General features: G+C 38.7%; 1 protein-coding gene across 3 annotated transcripts in view; it reads right to left on the bottom strand.

Annotated features, from left to right (window-relative positions):
- Nucleotides 1–4,555: 4,555 nt before the first annotated feature.
- VPS36 (vacuolar protein sorting 36 homolog) overlaps nucleotides 4,556–16,650 on the bottom strand; it is a 51,389-nt gene continuing 39,294 nt past the window's right edge. For all 3 annotated transcript variants that reach the window (XM_044666059.1, XM_044666061.1, XM_044666060.1), the window contains 5 exons: nucleotides 15,166–15,231; nucleotides 12,508–12,572; nucleotides 10,264–10,348; nucleotides 8,635–8,711; nucleotides 4,556–7,116 (listed from right to left, as the gene is read on the bottom strand). In XM_044666059.1, coding sequence (XP_044521994.1) covers nucleotides 7,023–7,116; nucleotides 8,635–8,711; nucleotides 10,264–10,348; nucleotides 12,508–12,572; nucleotides 15,166–15,231 — 387 coding nt within the window. In that variant the 3' untranslated portion in view covers nucleotides 4,556–7,022. The remainder of the gene's footprint in view (nucleotides 7,117–8,634; nucleotides 8,712–10,263; nucleotides 10,349–12,507; nucleotides 12,573–15,165; nucleotides 15,232–16,650) is intronic.

Raw genomic sequence — 16,650 nt, 5'->3', positions numbered from 1 at the left:
CAGCATGACAATACTGTCCGTGGGGTTTTCTCGGCAAAGATACTGGAGTGGTTTGTCATTTGCTTCTCCAGGGGATTAAGGCAAGCAGAAATTAAGTGATTTGCCCAGGGTCCCACAGCTGGTAAGTGTCTGAGATCAGATTTTAACTCAGGTCTTCCAGGCCTGGTGTTCTCTCCACTGAACCATCTAGCCTCCTTGTTCTAAAGGCATATATGGCAAATCCATATTATAGTGTTGATCCTTTGCCGTGTGTCTTTCAAAATACTTATGAACTTTCGCAAGATCTTCTTAAAATCACTTTTATTTACCTTCCACATAGTTGGTGCTTATTAAAATGGGCTGAAATTCTTATAGCTCTACATTTTTATAGCTTTATGTATGTCACAAAGATGTTTACTTTTTCTTGAGAAACTTTCTGCATATTATTAGACTTCTGTACTGCAAAACTCTATGATTCTGGGTAGTTCCCTGAGCTGAGGGATGTAGCTCCCACCTTCCATCCTTTGGAAGAGAAAGTCTTTATGAGTTGTGGCCAAATAAGTTGATCACTTGGTAATGAGTTCTTCCAAAGGGTCTTCTAAAGATGGTCTTTAGAAAACTAATATCCATTAGTTAGTCTGCTCCTACTTTTCCCTTTTGGGAAAAATCTCACAAAGCCTGCTTCTGACATAGCTTGGGAGAATCTAGGGTTACCTACACGTCAATCAACATCAGAATAGGGGAGGTCGCTTAGAACTAAATTCCCTCAATGTCTCCACAGAATTATTGTCATCGTCATCATTATTATCATCCTCCACACCAGCGATCCATTAATGTAGAAAACTCCCTGTTTGGGAATTCTCTCTCCTGCAGATCAATACCTCCTACTAATTTAAGATTCTAGAACTGGCCAGTGGGGAAGTTGGAGATTTAAGTGACTTGCTAGTGATCAAAAATCTAATATGTGTGAGAACAGAACTAGAACACGGGTCATTGGACTCCACTATCCTACTTATCCTTACAAGACATACATTTAAAATCCTGCTACAAAAGTTGAATTGTTGCATAGAGTTTGGGTATTTCTGATTTCAACCAAGCTCTACTATCTGTTTCACAGGGCATAGCAAATAGGAAAGTAAAGGGAATCGGAACTGGACAGAAGGAACAGAAAAAAAAATTATCAAGAAAAAAAAGTCATTGAAGATGTGCTAGTCCTCTTTTGGCGGATAAAGCTGCTATCGTTCAGATAAAGTTTCTGATCGCAGCAAGAAAGTTCCAGTAAATCCACGCGTAGACAGGTGGGCACCACGCTTCCCAGCGCGAAACCGCGAGGCTCCCCAAGCGCAAAGAGGCTGCGAGCAACGCATGCACTGGATCGCTTTATAGGAGATAATTTTTAAAAAAAGAAAAAAAAAAAAAAAGAAGGCAGGCAGCCAGGACTCTTACCTCCACAAACTGCAACCTTTCAGTATTCTCCTGGGACGTCAGGGTACTCCTCCTGGTCTAAAGCGCTGCGTGTTCTCAACCAAGGAGACTTAAGAGCAGAGACTCTAAAGCCAAACCCGCTTGCTCCCCCTTGGCCCTGCGTCTGTCCGTGAAGCATCCCCTTCCTGACTAGGAAACTCCCGGGCTCAAGCTAACTGGGCAGCCAGCAAACAGGAAAGAAGAGGGCGAGGAACGCCCTGCCCCTGCCCAGATCAGTCTCGGCCGGGCCTGGCTGACTCGCCCCGCCCGCATACTGCCCTCGGCAGCTGCTGTGGGTGAGGGGGGGGGGGGAGGGAAGAGGGAGAGGGCGGACTCACAACTCAGGGGAAGTTGTGTGTGTGTGTGTGTGTGTGTGTGTGTGTGTGTGTGTGTGTGTGTGTGTGTTTTCTCTGCCAGGCACCGCATCCTTCCCTCCTCTCGCCCCTAGCCCGGCAGGAAACAGGACGGGAAATATGCAGAATCTGCCTCCCATCTCCCCACCCCACCCCCCCCCAGGCGAACTGAGTAGTCAACCGAAGCCCCAAGTCATCTCTTTAGCCCTTCTTCAAGTCCAAGAGTCAGAGCCCGCCGGCGTAGACCTTACTCACTCTATCCATCCCCAAAGAGTTTCAGGCAGCGTCAACAGTGGTCTAGCAAGAGCTTTTGGAAATTCTAACCATCACCTCTTTCCGTAAAGCTTTCTTTTTCTTGCTGGTTAAGAAGGGAAAGTAACTGTAGGGAGGAGTGGGGACCACTCGCTTCCCAGGTTGAGTGACCAGGGCCACAGAGGCTGAATGCTCATTTCTAGGCTTTGGTCTGATCCGCCCTTGGGAGCTCCGACATCCTGTGCTTCTTAGAGTGGCGAAACAGAAGAAATGGGATTTCCCACCAGGAAAACCGAGGAAGTGGCCAGAATTCAAGAGGATTCGCGGATATGGTTTTGAGGGCTAGAAAAGTAGCTATCACTATCGAAGTTTGTATCTTTTAAAGCCCAGGAATGATTCCTATTGCTTTTTTTAAGGAAAAAAAAAAAGCCTAAAATCTGCACACATCTAAAGCAACATCTTAAATCTATTCGGTTAAAAGTACAAGGCGGTGGAGGTGAAAGTTCTCTTTTAAGTCTGTCCACATAAGTCTTTGCTTGAGGGTCAGAACCGTTTAGGTTTTGCCTTTGTATCTCACCAGCACTTAGCAGTGCTTTGGACTAATAGATGCTTAATAACTGATACATTGAATTGAATTCGATTAACCCTAATTTACGTAAGCTACTTACAATTTCTTTTGCTCTTATGAAAAGTATCACATTTTTCATTGGAGCTAAAACCTAGCTTTAGTTCCTTAAAATTCTCAATTGGCTTTAAAAAACAATTACAATCCTTTATTTAAAATCCTAGATTTTAAAAATGCTTTCCTTTTAAAGTAATTTAACTAATAGCACTAATAAAATCTATTTTGACCAGCAAAAAATGACCACCATCCACTTTTAACTCCTGGTAAAGATTTAGTTTATTTGGTTATACCAAATTTTCAATTCTATAATCAGGTTTTTCATGTATAACATTTTTTAGCTCAGCCTATTCTTTGGAATATTAGCACTCTAGAAACCTTTCTGGAGCAAGAATTAGGTACAGATAACCAAATTCCTATTGTATGCGATTTTATAGGTAGAGAATTCTTTCTGAACTATACTGCCATTAAGCAAATTGTACTTTGGTTAAGAAACTTTTAAAAAGTGACAAATAGCATTATTCATTTATTAAAGGGTAGAAGTAAAAAAGATTAGCAGCAGGGTCTTGTCAGCATTGGGTACTTAATTCTGTTCTTAGGGAAACAACATATTTGGCAAAGTTTTGCAAAACCAGTATCCATGCTCTACTGTTACCCCAAAGTACCTTAGGCCTATTTTCTTCCTCTCTTCTTTTTTTCCGTGATTGTATATGAAACCAATGCGTTCAATTTTCATCTCTCTACAGATGACTCCCAAGTTCAAATACCCCATTACTCTTCATTTCTCTTGTGAGCTCCAGGCCCCTATCACCAACTGCCTTGATTGCCAGATATCTTCATTTCAACATCCTCAAACTCAACATGTACTAAATGGAAGCCATCCCCTTTCCTAATTTCCTATTTCAATTAAGGGAACATTCTCCTGGTTACCCAGATTCACCTCAACATCATCTTCAGTTCTTCCTCCCTCCTTTACTTCTTTCTCTATATCCAGTGAGTTGCCAAATCTTATATTCATTCACATCTATCCCCTTCTTTCTATTCACATGGCCATTGCCCCAGTTTGGTCCCTCACATTTTGCCTAAATTATCACAATAGGCTTAATTGATATCTCATTTTAAAGTTCCTAACAATCTTGTTTCCAGACTCTACATTATTCCCCCTCACTTTCTACCTGCTTTCCAGACAAGCTGGCCTGTGTGCTATTCTCTGGTATATATTTCATAAAAAAATTCTATTTCCTACTGATGTATCTTTTGCAAAGGTTATTTCCCATCATGTCTAAATTGTTACCACTTAAACCCCAGATATTTCTTAGATGCTGCTGTCTCACTATTCTCTCCTACCCCTGCACATGTGAAAGTGAATTTTTTTTTAATCCAAGTATAAGAGGACACCAGATTTCATTTTTTAAAGATTTAACCCAATCCTTTAGTAGCCTAAGATTTTTCTGGTCCTATTGTCTACTATTAGCTACTCCTTGGTACTTCTACATCTTTATCCCAGACACTGATAAGCAAAGGCCATGGGTTATCAATGAGTACTGATGTTCAGCAGGGGGGAAATGGGAGCAAAGAGATGCTATGGAATGGGAAGAGAGGCGATTGGATAGATATAAATAGGCCTTGACATGATGAAAGTCATGTCTTGGCAAGATTGGTGGATGGGCAGGATGGATTTAGGGCCACTTTAATATATTCACATTCACATAGAGCAAGTTGTTTTTTAAAGAGTTCATTATAAGAACAGCTCTCTTTTAAAATGATTAAAATAAGGAGTTTGAAAGCATCCTTAATGTTTGTAGTAGGCATCTGATTGTCTAGGAGGATAAGGGTGACCATGGTTTATAGACTTTCTCACACTTTAAAAAAAGAGAATATCAAGTTAGGAAAAATCTTTTTATTATGATGATTTATTAATATATATTATGTATCAATCATTTAATTTAACCCTGAAAAGATCTTTACTTACACAAAGTAGAAAGTTTTGTCGACAATAAGTGGCTCAAGAAGTGCCATTATAATAAAGCTAAGGATACAGGTCTGTGTCTTAATGCTTCTAAGAGGTAAGTCATGAAAGCACTAAATAATAAACATACCAATTATGAAAAGCACCGAGACAGCATTTTAGGTGGGAGTCAGGGTCCAATAGTTCATACTTCAACATAACCTCTGAAGAGCAAGACCTGAATGATGCCCCCATGAGAGTTCAAAGTCACAAAAAACAGAGTTTGGGACAAGAAATAGTGGAAATATGCCCACTTAAAAATGCAAAACAAGAAATCCCTAAAGTGTCTAAACATATTTTGTTTCAAAAGATGATAATGCCTCCAGAATAGTGTCTATATGCAATTTCCCCTCCCTTTCCAGTTCCCTTCACTTTGTAGTTGGTTATTGGTACCCCATTCATATTTTGCTGCTGTCATATGAAAGTAAACATAATGCCTGAATCACATTAATTTGTTGTGAATGATCTTAACCCTTAAAGCTTGAACCATTGCCTAGTATCTACAACCTGTGGAACAGCTTACTATTGAAAAGTAAGAGGGATCAGGGTGGAAGCATTTGTCATTTAAAAAAAACCCAAACTTGACAAATGAGATTTTTCTTTGTGTTGTGTATAAAAGCATCCTTTGCATCTTTGGAGGTCTAAAAATTCTAGGGATACCTAGGAACAAACTTAAGGGTTTGAATGAGGGAGTTCACTCATCAGTGAACTGTTAGCAGAACAGTGTGGGCCAGCAAACGGTACCTAGAACAAAGTTCTCTAGAGGCAGCACTTCTGTTGGTGCTCTACAGATATTAAATAGCTAAAGCTGATACCCAGGAACTGACACTTGTATAAAGAGAGTGGCTAGCTGGCCTAGCAGGAGGTATTTTCTGAGTATGAGGCTAGAAATCCCTTGAGATCTCCACACCAGGATCCTGGAATGGTTGCCAGCAGTGATACACAGATTGATCTCACACATCTCAGAAGTCCCTTAGAGAGACTCAAGTATAAAAATGGGGATTCCTCTTAGGTTGGCTAAATACTTAGTCACTGAAGGTTGGTTCTCAAGAGTATGGTTACTGATCATCCTGTAAAATGGTATACACATGCTACAAAGTCCCAGTTAAAAATTATCCTCACCCTCCTACTCCATCTCCTTGGCCAGTCTGTGCAGGGGGTCCCATCCTGACGTTAGGCGCGTGGCCTAAGTTATACCATTATTACTATATTGTATAGTTGTAAAACTGGAACTATTTTCAATAGTGGCAGCATTTTTTTGATCTCAGGATCTATTTCTCTCAGTAATATTTTTCTAAACAGAGCAGTAATACCAAGAAGCAGGCTTTTTTGCATGTTATTAAGTAAATCAGGGCAAACAGAAGTAAAAAATATTGCTGGAATATGGTAGAATGACTTGCTAGTAGTGCACCAGAATTGTTCATTGCTGTAAAGGAAGAAAGGATGGAGATATGGGTGTATGTGTGTGTGTTTTCTAACTTTCTTCTTTTTCTACTCTGAGAAAAAAGACAATTAACTTTCCAGGTTCCTGATGGCTGATTCAGGGTTCTCTATAGCAGACTTAACATATCCTCAGGGCAGCTAATTCCCAAATTTGGAATCATCCCTTTACACATGTCTAAACAGCTTCTTAATTCAATTTCAAAATCCAATGCATTTTAAAAGTAAAATGACATAGGTGCATTCTTTAAATGCCAGTCATGAATTCACCACTAGAAAATAGAAATTACTGCATCAAGTCCCTACATAAGTAAGCCAAATAAAATGCTAAAAAGGATTCTTGATCTGGCCTCTGAAAGAGACATAGCCTATGACTGCTTCCAAAATTCCCTCAGAGGAGGTATTTAATATGTCAACCAGTTTCACCTTGTACTTCACTGGTGCCATAGTTTCATCACTGCACTGCATATTTCAGATACCCCAGATGGGTAAACATTTGACACAAACATGAATCCTATTGTGATTCAATCCAATGCAGACACATTGTCAACATAACCATTACTAGGCCAGGTTTATTCTCATGAACTAAACTCCCTTCTTTCCAAGCAGTTGAATTAAAGGATCCAGTTAGACATTCTTATTTTACATTGACCCAAGAAGGGTCAACATAAACATAACATGATTTAATTTTCATGACAGCTTTTTTCTTTAGTTTCTTTCTATATTAATCCTAAATAACCTTCCTAAGATATTCTATTTAGGGAAAAACACTAGAAAAGCTGTCCTGTATTGCAGTACTCTACCAAAATTCCTAAGTGGATAAAGGTTTATCTCTTAGTTTTCTGTCATTCAGCCATTGCATGATGAAAGGATATGGGTAAAGAATATTACAATTACAAAATCTTTAACTCTGGGTCATGAACAAATTTGGATAAAATCGCAAGCCTTCCACTGAATCATCTCTGCAAAGATGGCCCATCTTTTCAGCAAGAAGCAACCTAAAGACAAAGGTGAAAACAAAATCATTTATACATTCAATCAATCAATCCACAAGGATTTATTAAATGTACACCATGCAAAGTACTAGAGATATAAAGGGGAAAAGGGAATAGTCTTATCCCTCAAGGAGCTTCAATTTTATACTGGGAGGATCCACAGTTTAGACGAGAACTCCAAGGGCAACTGGGGGAATCAGGAAAGATACCACACAGCAGGTGGCAATTGGGCTGCATTCTGGAAGAAAGCAGGGAGTATAAAAGGCAGAGGGGAGGAAGAAATGCATTCCTGGTAGTGAGGAACGCCAGTTCAAAGGCACAGAGAGGGAAATGGAGTGTCTTTTATGAAGAATACTAAGAAGGTCAGTTTGGGATGACTGTTAGACTATGGAAAGGGAAATAACAGAAAAGAAGGCTGAAGAGGTAGGCTGGAATGAGGTTTTAAAGGCTTTAAATGCTGCAAGAAGGAACTTATATTTGTTCTTAGATATAACAGAGGCAGCTAGGTGGCTTGGTGCTGGGCCAGGAATCAGGAAGACCTGAGTTCAAATCCACTTCAGACACTAGCTATGTGACCTTCAGCAAAGTCACTTAACCTCTGTTTGCCTTATCTGCTGGAAAAGAAAAACCACTTTGGTATCTTTGCCAAGAAAACCCCCTGGACTACTGTCATGCTATAGTCCACAAAGTCACAAAGAGTCAGACATGCCTGAATAATAACAAGGTATATTAGAAAAACTACTGAAGGTTACTTAAGAGGAATTTTGGCTGGAAGTACCCTTTAAGAACATTTCTGACAGCGATGAGGAGGATGGATGAAAGAGGTGAGAGACTCAAGGGAAGAAATGATTATAACAGTCTAGGTGAGACATGATAAGGGAAGTAACTGCAGAAGGAGACAAAGGGACATACGCAAGAGATGCTAAGAGGCTATGCCTGGCAGCTGAATGGATATATGAAGTGAGAATCAGTTGAAAAACTAAAAGCATGAACCAGGGTGACTAAAAAAATGGTGGCACCCATGACTGTAATGAGTACATTTTGGATAGTTTGAGTTGGAGATACTTATGGAGCATCCAGTTCACAATGTCCAGTGGTAGATGTAGAGTTCAGGAGAGAGACCAGAGCAGGATATATAGACCTGGGAGTTATCTATAGAGCCACCATAACCAAATCCATGGCAATTAATGAGATCACCAAGTGAGAGGGGTACAGAGAGAGAAAAGAAGAAGGTCTAGGGCAGAGCCTATGGATACACTCAGTTACAGGTATGATATGAATGACGATCCAGCAAAGGAAAGTAAGAAGGCGTCAATCTGGCAAGAAAAGATCCCAGAGAGAAAATGTCATGAAAACTCATAGATGAGAGAATATTTAAGGGAAGATGGTGGTCAGCAGTGCCAAATGTCATAGAAAAGTCAAGATTGATGGGGACTAAGAAAAAGCTATCAGATTCATCAATTAAGAGAACACAATGATAAGAATAATAAAAATGAGCATCACCACCCCAAACTAATTTACCTTTCTTTGGCTAAGAGGACAGACATTCCTACAAGTTTGGCAAATTCTTCAGATGTAAGAGATCCCTTTTCTGATACCTGTAACAAAGAAAATCAAATAAAATGTGTTATGAATTTAATTGGCAAGGCATAACACTTAGTCCTATGAATGTGATCAAATAAGACATTTTAAGACATACAATAGGTTCTTGATTGAATTACACATATTCAAATAGTATTAGCAGTTGAATTAAATTTTCTTTACCAGTGCTTGACTCTAAGTGCCTACCTCTAAGTGCCATGAGGAAAGCATTATGTAAACTTTAAAGAGTTATGCAAACATGAAGTAATACTACTACTAAGATAAAAACTCCAAATTCCAAAACTAATAGCCTAAATTATAGTATCTCTATAATATATATGATAAAAGGTCTGTAGGGTAACATAACAAAAGGCTAGGCTGAACATTCTGGAAAGGAAGAAGGTAAAGAATTTCATGAATCAACTTAAGTTAAAAATGTGCACTACAGAAACATTTGAAAGCCAGAGATCAGAGTGGAAAGATCTTTGGTGATCATCTAGTACAGCCTTCCCTTTTAACAATAAGATTACTATAACAAAGAGAAGTTCAGTGGCTTGCTCAAGAGCCCCATGCTTAATAAGTAAATTATGCAAGTTCAATGAAGGCAATAATATGTCAAGACCTGAAATGAGCCACATCAACAGAGAAATCCGCTAAATCGCTCTGATCTAGGTTTATGGAGTATTATGTACAGAGTAAGCACCAATCATTTACACTGAAACTGAACTGAAGCAAATTGTTTGACACAGTTGCCTGGCAATCAGTAGTGATGCCTGTGTGCCCACTATTGACAGAGCTCAGTTATGTAACGCTTTGATTAAAAAACAAAACAGCCAAAGCTAACAAGCCTCAAAGAAAATACCTTGTATAACATTAGTCTATTTGTCCCCCTTATTTCTAAGTAAAAAGGGATCGATAAATTGAGGTGCCAGAGAAGCACTTAATCATGGGTTTGATACACACCAAGGCTGAAAGGATCGGTGAACTTATCTGTGTGGAAATCCCTAGGCTGGGAACATCCTACCCCAACACAGATTGAAACCCATCAATGACTAAGTAATAGAGCGACCTCTCAGAAAGCATTTATCAAGTGTCTATGATGTGCCATGCACTGGAAAGTCAAATACAAATGTGAGACAGTCTCTGTCACAGCAATGGGGTCACATGTTAATAGATAAGTAAAAATACAGGATAGGCACTGACTGTTGGGGAGAGAGAAGAGAGGTTCTCAACTGTGGAAATTTTAAAAAGCTTCAAAAAGCAGGTGGCACTTGAGCTGGCAGAGGTGGGGAAACACGGAATTTGAGGCCTGAGGGAGAGAGTGGTGGTCAATAGCTCAATACAGCCTCTCTGTCCCTCAGGAGGTGAGATGAAAGACAGGCCTATGAGACTTCATGCCAAGTGGTGTTACTCACCATTCCAAGCTACCTTACTCTTTAAGATCAGTTTTAAAACATCAGAACTTGTATATCTAAAAATAACTTCTTACTATGGCAAACTTCAAGTTCTTTGAGTTTTATATCTAATGTGCTTAAACCTTCTTTGAAAACCAACTGTCAAAGGACATACTGTCTCTAAAGCTGAGGCAAGCATCTCCTCCTCATTGTGGGACTGAAGTTCAATGACCATAACACCACTGTCAAAAATTCGGAGTCTGAAAAAGAAAGATGAGAGTAAGAGAATTAATTTGGAATCTTGGTGCAAGAAACTTCAGCAACTAAAAAACTCTGGGATTTTTAAGTATCCATGTATAGGAGTGATAGCATAGCAGAAATAATATTCAAAATACAACACTCCAAGGAACTGGGAGCAAAGTTTTGATCAGTGAAGTACAGATTACTTCTTGATTTTTCCTCTTGATATATAGTCTCAATGGAAGAAAAGACTTCAGATTATCCCAGACCATACAGACTGACCCTGAACAGTCCCATTTGAGAGATCATTTTGCCCTTATATCTTACCTCACTGCCAAATTCTTCCTGCCAAAGGGTCTGTCCATCTGCCCATTTCTCACCCACCCAGTTCTCATAGACAGGAGCAGGAATGATGGTAAGACATGTGAGAGCATTTGATGTATGTCTGTTTCTATCAATCTCCACTAAAATCTATTATCATGTCTAATATGGAGGTGACCCCAAGTTACTAAAGACTGTACCAGGTACTGAAAGCTCTGGTAGAGCCTACATACTCAAGCAAGAAAGGCTTCAACTATAAGCCTTGCAACAAATGGTACTTGTATGCCTGGTATCTAAGGATCAATTTTACTAAGATTAGATGCTTAGCATAAGAAGTTATCTATCAAGTAATGAGCATCCACAGCAGCAATAGCAATTTATGAAGGTCTCTACAAAGGCACAGAGAAATTACCAACCTGAGTTGGTAGGTGCAATATACCACCAATAAAATCAGAGATTCTTGTATTCCTGCCATATATCATGTAATCACAACTCTTAAGAGAGATTCAAGGGGTATAGGAAAAATATTTATTCAGGGGGAGTATTTGGTTTTCTATACTAGATCCTGTCCAGCTGTTAAAGCTGGCAGAGTCAGAGCAAATGAATGATGCGCAAGATGTTCCAAGTCATCCTCCACACAGGTGCCAAAATGGTCATTCTACAGAGCAAGGCTGACCCTATCACCCTTCTCCTCAATAAACTCCATTGGTTCCTTATTACCTCCAGGATCAAATCTACAAAGCCCTTCCCACTCTGGTCCCTTCCTCCCTTTCTAATCTTCTTACATTTTACTTCTCTCCACATACTCCATGATCTAGTAATGCTGGCCTTTTTGCTGTTTCTCACACAACACAGTGTCATGTGCAGGCCACTTTTATTGGCCAAGAATATCCTCCTTTCTCATCTTTGCCTCTTCATGTCCCTGGTTTCCTTCAACAATCAGCTCAAATTCCTCCTTCTTCAAGAAACTTTCCTGGTTAAACTCCATCCCCTAACCCAGGGGTCGGCAACCTTTTTGGCTGTGAGAGCTACAAACACCACATTTTTTAAAATGTAATTTCGTGAGAGCTGTACAGTGCTCACAGTGCGTTCCTGTAACAGCGCCTGAAAAAAAATGGACTTTATGGCTCCTGCAGAAAGAGCCATATGTTGCCAACCCCTGCCCTAACCCAACCTCTAGTGTCTTCCCTCGGAAGGCTAGGGGCATGCTTTTTTCCCTTTCTTTGAATGCCCAGAACTGGCACATAGTAAATGCTAAATGCTCACTGACACAAAGAGAAACCAAGGAACTAGGTGATTTTTATAAGCTTCTGCAAAAGGTCAGCAATAGGCTTTTAATTTGTTTTGGTCTCAAGATCAATATAGTTGTAAAAAAGATAGCCAAGGGGCAGCTAGGTGGCTAGAGCTCAGCCTAGAGACTGGAGGTCTTGGATTCAAACCTGGCTTCAGATATTTCCTAGCTATACAGCCCTGGGCATGTCACTTAACCCCAATTGCCTCACCCGTACTGCTCTTTTGCCTTGGAACTGATACTTAGTGTGATTTTAAGACAGAAAGTAAGGGTTTAAAAATAAAAAAAAGAAGATAGCTAAAGATTCCACATATCAATGATGGCGTAACAAGAAGAATCTGGAAATGCAGAATAGAACTTGAAGGTTAGCTAAGTTAAAAGAGAAGCTACTGACACTGAGATTTAGTTAACAAACATTTTATAAGTGTCTTCAGCATGGAGAGCATGATTTGGGGCCTTCACTATGTATATTTCTAATAACACTCTCTTCAATGGTCACACTACTGCAATTCAATCTGCAAGGAATTATTGTTCAAATTAAATATACATCTTAAGAAATTCTCTTACCTGAGAGGTAATTTCAGTGCTTCCAACATCTTACATGCATTTACTAAGTCCTCTGGTGAGAGCAGCTATTAAAAAAAATTTATCTTATTGGTATTATAAACAAACAGATATGATGCTATTTAAACAAACCCAAAAGACTACAAAGAGAGAAATCTGTAACTCAAAAGCACATTTAGCCATGATTTTAGGTGATAAGACCTAACTACTTAAAGGGCAATATGAATCTCAAAGGAAATGAATGGACTACTTCCTCTTCCATGACTAGGTCCTTTGTCAGCCATGAAGTGAAGCTGTTCATCCAACTAAACTAATCCCATCCCCATTCTCTCCAGGAATAGAGGGAGGGAGCTGAGATGTGTCCCTGGGCATGCTTCCATGTGGTTTCCTCTGTGTCAAATTCTAGGGATAATTCCTTTAAGATACAGCTCAAGGAGAGGCATCTAGGTAGCTCTGTGGATAGGGAACCAGGCCTAGAGATAAAAGGTCTTTGATTCAAATCTGGCCTCAGACCCTTCCTAGCTGTGTGACCCTGGGCAAGTCACTAAACCCCCATTGCCTAGTTCTTAATGCTCTTCTACCTTGGAATCAATACCAGTACTGATTCTAAAGACAGAAGGTAAAGTCTTTTAAAGGAAAAAAAAGATACAGCTCAAGGGCCACCTTTTATAGGATACCTTTTATGATCCTCTAAACTGGTAGTACTCTCCCTTCCAACTACCTAGTACTTAACTACTTTGTAATTGTTCCACAAGGATTACTTAATTCATCAACTACCTAGTACTTAACTACCTTGTAATTGTTCCATAGGGATTATTTAATTCATTGTACTTGTATCCTCCCTACTTAGAATGGGGCCTAACACATAGTAGGAATTACTAAATGCATACTATCTGATTAAAGAAAGCATTTAGTAAGGCATGTAAAGTTGGACCTTCAACTTTCCTATTATATATTAAATGATAGGAGGTTTAAAAAAAAGTCAAGACATTTATAAAGTGCTCAACAATAAATTTACACTCCCACACACATACACAAGATTATAGAAGCAAAATCCCTTTAGAGCAAATGCTATAAGATATCCAAATTGTTCTATTTTAAATGGAATTCTGTTAAACAGTTACAATGCTAAATCATAATATTCAGAGCCCGAAGAAATAATAAAGATCATCCTAAATCCAATCTCTTCATTTCTTAGATTAAAAAAAGCAGAGAGAAAGCATATTTTTACACTGCAAGAATGACAGAAGAAATAAAGATGATGTCTACCTAAAACTACTTTAAACCAGGAGGAAAAAGGTGAAGGTATCATAACAACAACAATAAGAAACATGTATTAAATGGCTACTATATGCCAGGCACTGACTGTTCTAGGTAATGAAGACATAAGTACCAGGAATAAAACAAACCTAATCACAAGGAGCACACATTCTACTGGAAGAGACAAGTCCAAAAATAGATATAAATATAGCTTCAATATAAGGTGAATAAATAAAAATAAATACGAGGTAGTTAAATACAAGACCATTAGGGAAAGAAAACACTAAGCAGTTAATGGGTTAAGGACAGGCTTTATGTAGAATATGGTATTTGAGCTGTATCTTTTAGGAAAAGGCAGGGAAAGAGGGAGTCTTTCTACACAGGACAATTAATTCAAAGGAACAGATATGGGAGATAGAGTATTATGTGTGAAGAACAGGTAGAGGGGCAGTTTGGCTGAGGGAAGTACTGCCCAGTAAGGCTGGAAAGACAGCTGGGGTTCAGACTGTGAAGGCTAAATAGAGTTTATGTTTTATCCTTAAGGCAATAGGAATCTGTGGAGTTGAATGAAGAAGGGAATCAGATGGTCATATTTCTGCTCAAAGAAAATTACTTTGGCAGCAACGTGGAGAGTGGATTGAAGTGGTGAGAGAGTTGAAGAAAGGAAGTCATTTAAGAGGCTAAGAACCTATTCTAAGGTGGTAACTCTGTGAAGTGGAGAGAAAAGCGGTGAGATGAGAGAGATATTGTGAAGGTAGAAATGGCAAGATTTGGTAACTGAACAAATATGTAGGGGGAGGGAAAATGAGAAGCTGAGGATAATGCCAAGGTTATAAATCTGGGAGACTAGCAGGATAGCTGTACCTCCAAGAGAAATAGGGAAGTGTTTGGGGGGAATAGAATGAGTTCAGTTTTATACATTTCCAGGACTTTAACTATCTTGAGAACATTCAGTCATATAGACACCATTCAACCCTTTCCTTGTCTTAGTTCCTTTTGTGTTGGTGTGTGGCAGCTTTAGGTGGCTGAATTTTTTGAAATGGAAATGGATGGAAAAAATGAGAAGTCATGTAGAATGGGGAGACTTGAAATGTAACTGCTACTGTACAACAAGTCAAATGAAGTCTTCCTCTTTTGATTACTACTTACTCTCACCATACACTCAAGGTCTTTGGTATAGCAAGGAATCAGAAGGCAATTTTTACACAGCATTATCCAATCACAGAATCTGATACGACTAAGTTTATAAAAAATTGCTCCTCTAGGCAATTCCTCAAGTTAGGAAAATACCTTTCTTTAGAAATAGAATCTATCTTTGAATAATATTCATTATAATAGGATTTTCCCTGTATTACATCAATAGCTTCTAGATATAGAAGGATATCAGAACTGAATCCTTACTTCCATTCCTCGAGCTCGGTTCACCAAACAGTACACTTCCGTGAGTGACATTATTCCCCCTCGTTCCTGTTTAAATATGAGATAAGTAAATTTAATACAAAATAGGGTTGGTAGCAAAGATTTCCCTCAATTTGTATAGCAGTATTAAATCACAGTACCCCAGAAAATAAAGATGCATAAGAAAATATGAAGACTACAATTACTGAAAAGGTGAAACCTATTGAGATACGAGATCAATTCCATATTCATATTTAAAAACTTCTTTTTCAAGTTCAAAGATAGTGTTGCTCAAGAATAACTTTAAAAATTCTATAATCTTAAGGTCCAATTCATGTGATGGACATTAGAGGTCATACAAAAGGGATATCTCTATTTGAAATATTAATTTTTCAACAATAGCCCTGACAAATGGTCATCCAGACTTTTTTCAACACCTCCAGTGACAGGGAAAATCATTCCTTCTCCAGGCAGTCCTTTCCTTTTAATTAAGACATTCCTGCTCTTGATTAAGTGAAACCTTTCTCTTTGCATCTTCTACCTTGTTGCTAGTTCTACACCCCAACTCACCACTACTTGAATCACACAGTCTAAATATAATACTTCCTTCCACAGGGCAGGCATTCAAGTACTTGAAAAACACTACCACATCCATCCAAAAATTATCCTTCTTTAGCATTAGGTGCTATACAAACTCTTTTGGAGCAAGGTGCCTCTGTATTTCAAGTTAGAATTCCTACAACTATCATATAAAATTGCCTGCTATTCTGTCTTTTTAAATTAAAAAAAAAAAAAAAAAACAACCTTACTCTCTGTCTTAGTAACAACTCTAAGACAAAAGGGTAAAGGTTAGAAAAATGAGGTTAAGTGACTTGCCCATGTCACACAGCTAGAGAGTGTCTAAGGCTATATTTGAACTCAGGTCCTTGTGATTACAAGCCTGCCACTGTATCTACTGTGCCACCTAGCTGCTCCTATTCTGTCTTAACTTTGTTTTAGGTGGTTAGGAGATGATATATGAATCATAGAAAGTAGGCAAGAGCAACTCTAATACATTAGTAAACTTTTTGACTAAGAAAGTCATATATCTAATAATGATCTATAAAGTGTAGTTTATGATGGTCATTTGGTCATCAGTCATGTATGAGTCTTTGTGACCCTATTTGGGGTTTTCTTGGCAAAGGTACTGAATTTGTTTGCCATTTCCCTCTTTAGCTCAGTTGATAGATGAGGCAAATAAGGCAAAAAGGGTTAAGTGATTTGTTCAGGATCATACATCTAATCTTATAAGGCTGGATTTTAACTCATGAAGATGAATCTTCTAAATTCCAAGCCCACTGCTCTATCCATTTTGCCACCCAGTTGCCACATAATGATAGCAGAAAATAAATATAGAAAAATAGAAAACTGTTAGCAATTTCATCCAAACTAAGTAATATTTAATTCAGAAAGAAACAAAATAATGGCATATCACCTGAGGATAAATAA

Source organism: Gracilinanus agilis, chromosome 3 (genome assembly GCF_016433145.1).
Source record: "Gracilinanus agilis isolate LMUSP501 chromosome 3, AgileGrace, whole genome shotgun sequence".
NCBI lineage: Eukaryota > Metazoa > Chordata > Mammalia > Didelphimorphia > Didelphidae > Gracilinanus > Gracilinanus agilis.
This window is presented reverse-complemented; position numbering and strand designations above follow the sequence as displayed.